At 35.0% G+C, this 7,588-nt stretch overlaps 2 protein-coding genes across 2 annotated transcripts; one reads left to right on the plus strand and one right to left on the minus strand.

Moving 5' to 3' along the window:
* The first annotated feature begins 1,337 nt into the window (after window positions 1-1,337).
* LOC121258611 (uncharacterized protein At5g39570-like) lies at window positions 1,338-1,989 on the plus strand. The gene has a single exon (XM_041160162.1). It carries the CDS (start codon window positions 1,512-1,514, stop codon window positions 1,887-1,889), a length of 378 nt encoding a protein of 125 aa, XP_041016096.1. The 5' UTR covers window positions 1,338-1,511; the 3' UTR covers window positions 1,890-1,989.
* A 650-nt stretch (window positions 1,990-2,639) lies between these two features.
* Window positions 2,640-5,619, minus strand: LOC121258596. Its single transcript, XM_041160145.1, has 2 exons — window positions 5,068-5,619; window positions 2,640-4,183 (listed from the first exon to the last, which is right to left on the minus strand). Exons 1-2 carry the CDS (start codon window positions 5,146-5,148, stop codon window positions 3,086-3,088), a joined length of 1,179 nt encoding a protein of 392 aa, XP_041016079.1. The 5' UTR covers window positions 5,149-5,619; the 3' UTR covers window positions 2,640-3,085.
* Between the last annotated feature and the right edge of the window lie 1,969 nt (window positions 5,620-7,588).

Here is a 7,588-nt window from a genome sequence, read left to right on the forward strand (position 1 = left end):
ACCAAGTATGGTAGTTGTCACTGACCAGTGGCTGAGTAACTAGAAGAATACTAGGGCAATCACTAGGATGAAGGAAAAAAGGACTCGTAGAATCCTTAGAGATCAATTTGTGACTCGGCGGCATAAGAGAAAACTTCTGATACTATGTAACGATGAAACTCTAGAGGGAGAGAAATTGTCAAAACCCTAGCAAAGGAAAAGTCTAGAACATCTGGAAGGGAGAAAATCCCAAATGTAAGACTGACTTCATCAATTACTGCATGTTGCTTACAAGTAAAATAGAAAAATGAAGAAAAATGAAGTATTTATACTATGTACAAAAGAAACACTAGTTTTTACATGACACGTGTATTATGATATAAAATATATATGTAATAACTAGCATTCCTCAAGTTGCAGAGAAACAAAGACGGTTGAATACAAAGCTCCTACTCAAAGCCCTCCTTCAATAACGTTGAATCAGTCCCATCAACAAATAAAAAAGAAGTCAATCTGCACACTGCTGATGAATCAATCTCCGCCATTTGTCATGCTAGCTGCTTTCTTCGTATTAGCTAGTCGTATGACCTGATTCTCAGGAATCATTTTAATAAGATGTATTTAAAAGGATTAAGATGCCCTTAAATTTAGACAATAAATCGAGATATCTACATATCAATCTTTCTCTGCTTTTACTTCTGTTTATGAGTAATTATTACCTATTCTTGATATATAAACATGTGACTCTCATTATATTATAAGATGTCATGTCAATTAAAATTAAATTTATATAAAATTTTTAATTACATGATATGTTGTAATAAGATTAGAATACCACGTCGCGTGTATTTCAAAGGTACTTAATAATTTTCCTAGATCTAAGAGCACCGAGAATATATAGAATAAAGAATCAAGGGACTAGCTGAGCCATGCACATCTCTTTTGAGCAGAAAATTTATATAGGACCTCTGTCTTTTGAGATTTTTGGCGGGTCTTTCTTATGCTTTTTCAAATGAGTAGCAAGAGGGTAAAGTTTGGCTATGTTAAGGATTGTCTACTGCAAATCAACACTTAACTTTCTCTTCTTCATATTTTGGATCTCTTGCTACTTTTTCATGATTTATGCTAAGAGAAACGCTTCCCAACGGTCCGGCTGAAAAACCCACAAAAACAACCATCTATTCAGTTAACTCTACGTAAGCCAACACACTGTAAGAGAAATACAATCCACCACAAAGAATCACGGTCGCATGCTACTAGCCGTTTTGCCCGCCCGTCTCTGCCCCTCTCTCCCTCACTGCATCCCTTTGCATTGCCGTCAGTCCGACGCCGACGCCAATGTCGATGCTATCTTCCTCGCACCGCCCCTCTTCCTTGCACCACTCAACTTTGCCCCTCTCTTCCTCAGTGCCTACACAGTCATTGCCAACCATCTCCATCCTAGAAGAGATCTTTTTTATAACCTCTCTGTTTTCGTTTCTAGGATCAAGAAAACCAAAATCCAAGCAACAAATATTTTCACGTGGAACAATATGTCGAATTACGCTCAGGGCAGTGAAGACGAGGTCGATGATTTCGACCAGTACGAACCAACGCCGTATGGGGGTGGTTACGACATCGTGCTCACCTACGACCGGCCTCTCCCGCCGTCTGATGAGACCTGCTACCATTTCTCCTCCTCCATGACTTCCAATGACTTCGACTATGATCACCCACAGTACACCTCTTACGCCGAGCCCTCCACCTATCGCGACGAGGCCCTCGAGACTGTATACAACAGCTACGCCCGTCCCAAGCCTCGACCCTCGCCTCCTCCACCTGGTGAGGGAGATTTCAGGGGAGGTGAGTATGGGGCCAGGCTGGACATTGGTCATGGGTTCCCTCCTCCTGGGGTGAACAGGTCTGGGTAAGGTGAGCTCGAGTATGGATCGGAAAGGCCCATATCTGAACTGCTGCATGATCATAACTACAGAAACTTGTAACAAATTCCGACGCTGAAGCAACTTGGGGTTCCTTCGGGTGTCTCAGTCATGGACTAGTGGGGTTGAAATCAGCTAGGGGTTCGGGTGCGAGGAGTAAGGAGGCTGAAATCGCGAGAAAGGATTTGAATTTATGGTGTAGTGCTGCTTCAGGAGAATTGTGGTGGAAGGCTGTTTTTTGGATATAAGCAGCCCGACTGGTTGTAAGGATTTCCCTTATGCTAAATGCAATCTTGTTCTTAGAAGAGAAGAGAGTTGTGGAATTCGCTTTCCAATACTTTCTTATAAGATATTTGCAAATATTTTGACTAATAGATTGCCCTTTTTGTTGCCTAAGCTTATATCTATTCAATAAGGTGCATTTGTAGAGGAGACGTTGATCTCCGAGTCAATTGCACTTGCTCAAGAACTTACACACAGCTTGGGAAGGAAGACAAGTGGAGGTAATTTTATACTGAATCCAATAATATGAAGCAATTGACATGAAAAATAATAGGTTATTAACAATTTCTTGAATTAATAGGAAAATTATAGAACAAAAGACAGTCTTAGTGAATGCAGTACACGCAGATGCAGCGCTCCAAATCCATGAACAGCCTTCTTCTCTCAAATGACATGGAAAACTAATTAGTAACAACAAAAGATTCAAAAACTGGAAGATGGAACAAATAAAAGAGTTACGAACAAATCAAAGAGTTATAAAGAACGCATATGAATAAGTTCGTCTCATAAACAAAACTTCCAAAAATTAGGAACAGTACATGCCCTCAAGTTATTTTCTATGTGGGGGAATCAGGACATATGAATGCGAAATAAAACACAAGCACCCTGTTTCATAACGAGCTCAGCACTGAGTAAAAGGGTAGGCCTCTGTCCTAAATGAATCTCAACTCCAGAAAAGAGAACAAAAAGTTATGTACAGAATGTTGCCCAAAGAATCCCGGAATTTGTCTACTCTCCCAAACATTTCCCAAAGAATAATATAATATAGCCAGACAAATGGCAAGGCTGAATCAGTAATGCACCAGTTAATAATTGTTCAATTAGAACCTCCATGAGAGACGCCATGCAAACTGCAAGTCCCAGTAACCTGTACAATAACAGACATCTTAACATGTTGAAGATGATCAGCCACTTTCTCTCTTGCAATTCCCAGGCAACAGAAATTTAAACTTTTCCGCATTGTCCAAAAGATATGATGGAAGATGAACAGCTGAGAAGGAATGAGGAACGGGTCCCATTTTCCCTATAATATCTTTAAAGGTGTACCCCTCCGGAAGCATATCAAATAAATCAGCCCCCTTGCAGATTACTCCCTGGACTCTTTCTGGGTTCAAATAGTGGGAGAACCTGACTCTATCGTAATGGCTGTATGCTTTCATCTTAAATATAAACTCACTGATCCGGCGGAAGCAAAAGCTACAATGCCAACCTGAATCTGCCAGTAAGTCATCTGTCTGACGATAATGTGCATACCTTGTCTTACCCCTTTGATACCTGTGGACTGAAGCTCTCCAGCTGTTATCATCCACATGGAACTCAAAAGAGTAAAGATAGTTCTTCAGCTGAAGATGAAGGATTGGAGGTATATCATCACACCACCTCAAGAGATTGATAGTGTGTCTGCTTGGGATCTCATCAACATCAGACATTATCAACAAGTCATCGTCATCAATACCTGCTTTTTTGAGAAGCACATCCAATGCCACTCGCTGATATGCCTCCTCGATAAATGGGTTTTCTCCTTTCTTAAATCTCCCCCCAATGGTCCCATAAGTTAATCGGGGCTCAGCAAATTTGAACTGATCTCGATGACTAGCAAAAAACAAAGGCTTTGGCAATCCAGTGAATGTTGAATTTGACTCGAGGACAACAAATTGTGTCACATAGGGATACAATTCTTTCCATCGTACTTCAAGGATTTCCTTCTCATTACTGTACAACACCGCATCAAAAACACGCCTTGGGAACTCACGGACTCCCCAACCATGAAGTTTGCACTGGTTCTCCATCGACACATTCTCATGATAATAGTGAGGAAGTACATGAAATGGTTTGGGTGGTGATTCCCATAGTGGCCGCAGGAAGTACGAGATCTTCTGCCCATGCAAATAGATGAAAAAGATGCATGTCGGAACGAATGCGAAAAGAAATATTAAGGTTTTCAGGTCCAAGCCGCGCAGAACACAGCGAAGTCTCGACATGCTTAAAAATCGAGTTGATTCCTGCCACATCAAATAAAAGCATATTTAAAAAAACTAAAATGAGAAGGATGAACAATGAAGCACATTGACATGACAACAGTAAGCATCTCTATTTACAATAAGCAAAAGAAGAGAAATTTGCTTCTCTTTACTAATTATTTAACTGCTCGTTAACTTATCTCTCATACCCACGAGACTGTAAAGATACAAACATGACCATAACAACAATTAACCTGAAGCAACAAAAGATGTAATACCTAAAATCAAAATAAAAAAATTCTAATTTTGCCTCAGTTGAGCGACACCCAGTTCCATGGACCTAAAAGCAGCGAAAACTGAAGTAATAAGTTCAATTTACGCACTACAGAAACATTCATTCTATAATCAGCTGCTTTGAGTGAAAATATAAAAAATATTCTTATAAAACAAACAACGCGAACAGAATAAATATAAAATTGTAATCACTAATTCTAATTCTAAAATAAATATCCAAAAAAAAAAACCTACACCACTAAAATATCCACAAGCGTAGCATAGCAGAGAACTTCTACAAAGTAGATCATGCCAAACCTCCGTTTGAAAAATGAGGAAAATCAAATAATATATAACAAAAATATTTAAACCTTATTTTGTAACTCCAAAAAAAATGGAACTTGAATGGGTGAAAAAAATAGTTCATGGACTCTGATTAAACTAAAGGGTTATCGCATACTGCATGAACTTCGAAGATCCACTTCTTCGATTTTCCTCAGCAACCAAACATTCTCAGAAAGCAAAACCCAATCACATGACTATCTTAAAAAAATAAATTAAAAAACAGAAACCTTTGCCGAACAAACAGATCACTGGTCTATATCAAACACTTAACCCTAATTTGAGAGAAGCATAAAGAAATAGGGAACTACCTGACCACAAACATCGCCGCAAATATCATCGGTTTTCTTGTTACAGTAATGACCTCCGTTCTCACCCATCATCCACCACATTTTTCTCGTTCTGTCTCTCACTATCTCACAAAACCCTGTCGTTGCTCTCTTAGCGATGAATAAACCGGATCGAACTTGGAGAAATTGACCCAAAATCCCGTCCAACACCACCGGAGGCAAAAACGGAAACTTTCCAGATTCAGTTCTGTCCTCCGATCTATCTTCTCTCTTCCCCCGTCTCTATATTTTCGATTCCCAAAGAAGAAGAATAATAATAATAAGAAATTTCAAAATCCCAGACCCAAGAATCGAAGAACGATAATGTATTGAGGGAAAAAGAAAAATGATAATAACAGCGACAATGAGCTTCTGATCTGAAAAAACAAAGAATATTTAGGGAAGCTCTGCGGCCTCTGTGCAGAAGAAATGGGTGGCAGTTGTAAAAGACTACCCACAGATCACAACTACAAATGGAGCCGTTTCCCTTTTTTTTTTCTTGCCTTCTTCGCCTTTTTGCCTTTTGTCCTCTCTTTCGTATTTCTCCTTTTTTTATGATGTATTTATATATCGATTGCTGTGCCTTACTCTGCTTTACGTAATTGACCATGTCTCGCGTGTTTTCGTGACCTAGCAAATAAGGGTGCGAGTGTCATTTAACAAGGATGGAATCATCCTACGTTACACGCGGCAATTGAATGGCTCAACACAGCTAGCTGCTTGCTGTGTCGTTTTCTTTCTCGTGTCTCTTTCTCTAACCTAATAAAAATAATAATTCTCATGTACTTTATATTTTATAAAAAAAATTAAATATAAAAATAAATAATATTTGATATATAACAAAACTCTAATAATAATAATAATAATAATGCTATATATAAATTTGCAAACGCAAAATTAGTAGAGTATACAATTAAAAAATTATATTTTTTTATATAGATTCTTTATTTACTTATTTTTTAATTTTTAATTTTTTAATTTTTAGTTTTTAATTTTTAATTTTTAGTTTTTAATTTTTAATTTTTAATTATTAATATGTGAATAAATAAATCTCTTTTAAATATATTTAATATTTTCCTAATAATAATTGTCTTTAATTTTCTTAAGTTGGCCGAAAAAGTCGCTCTCTCGGTCTCGCTTTCTCTCTGTTTTTGTTTTTTAATTATATAACGGTCTAGTTGTATGACAATATGTCACTTGACTCGTACAAATTCACTTGACTCGTACAATTTCTAACTTAACGCGTATAAGCTATCATCAATTCAATTCAAGTTTTTCTGTATTTATTATTTTTATAATATTATCTTTAAGTTTATAATATATTTAAAAATACAAAACAAAACATGCTTTTAATACAATATGGGTTGCTTGAATCATTCTAAATATAATCATTAATCAAGATAATTTATATGCATAAAGAAACTTTTTAAAAAAAAAAAAATGTTTGGTATACATCAAAATTTTATACAAGTAAGTTTATAAAAATGACGTGTTTAATGTAATATGGCGTAAAATTCTTTTTTTATTATGAAATAAATTCGAGATATCACATTATAAACTAAATCATATTCTCTTTTATTAAAAATAATATTATTTGTTAAATTTATATATGAAGTTATAAGATCTAATATAAGTAATCTATTTTATCAAAATTAAATAGTTCACAAATAAATTCCTATTCATGAATGTAAAGTCTAATTCGAGCACCACTCATGTTCATATATAAACTAAATAATAAAAGAAAATATTTCATCGCATATTATTTACTTAAACACGGCTCGTTTATATTTATAAATTTTCAATCTATAATCCAAATACCATCCTTACAAAAACCGTAATCCTGTTATTAGCTCAATGTTAACGATGTTGTGTAAGATAAAAAATAATAATAATAAATAAATAAATAAATAAATGTAAAATCTAAATAGTTTATGAATTTTTTTTTTTCATTTTTGAATTGGAGGCATGAGGCACGAGAGTAATTTATTTTTAGAAAAATGCTATTTTGCCCACTCAACTTGTCTCCTCATTTTGACACCTTATATATTTTAATTTTTTTTAATCTTTTTTCTTTACTTAATAGTTAAGGAATTGACTATTAGTATATTAATAGTTTTTTTTTATATTTTTATAAAATTTTATAAAATGATAAAAGAATATGAATAAAAAATTAAAAAAATAAAAATATCAATTTCGCCTAGCGGTCACTTGGAGCAGTGCTACTCAAGTGGCAAAATATCACCGCTCTTATTTTTAGAATTTTGTTATACATCAATCACTATTTACCTTCATATCTCATACCTGACCGTTTTTTATTTTTTTCATAAGAAATGCCGTGTGGGATAGTGAATAATAACTGATAGATAGATTAATTCTTATTTTTATAAAGAAAATGTTAGAGTGCACATTAAATATGCACTTCAAATATGCGTATAAATGATTTTTTAACATATTTTTTAAACATTCTTAATTAATAAAAAAATAAAAAAAATTAAATTCACTA

The sequence above is a fragment of the Juglans microcarpa x Juglans regia genome, chromosome 3S (assembly GCF_004785595.1).
Source record: "Juglans microcarpa x Juglans regia isolate MS1-56 chromosome 3S, Jm3101_v1.0, whole genome shotgun sequence".
NCBI classification, from domain to species: domain Eukaryota; kingdom Viridiplantae; phylum Streptophyta; class Magnoliopsida; order Fagales; family Juglandaceae; genus Juglans; species Juglans microcarpa x Juglans regia.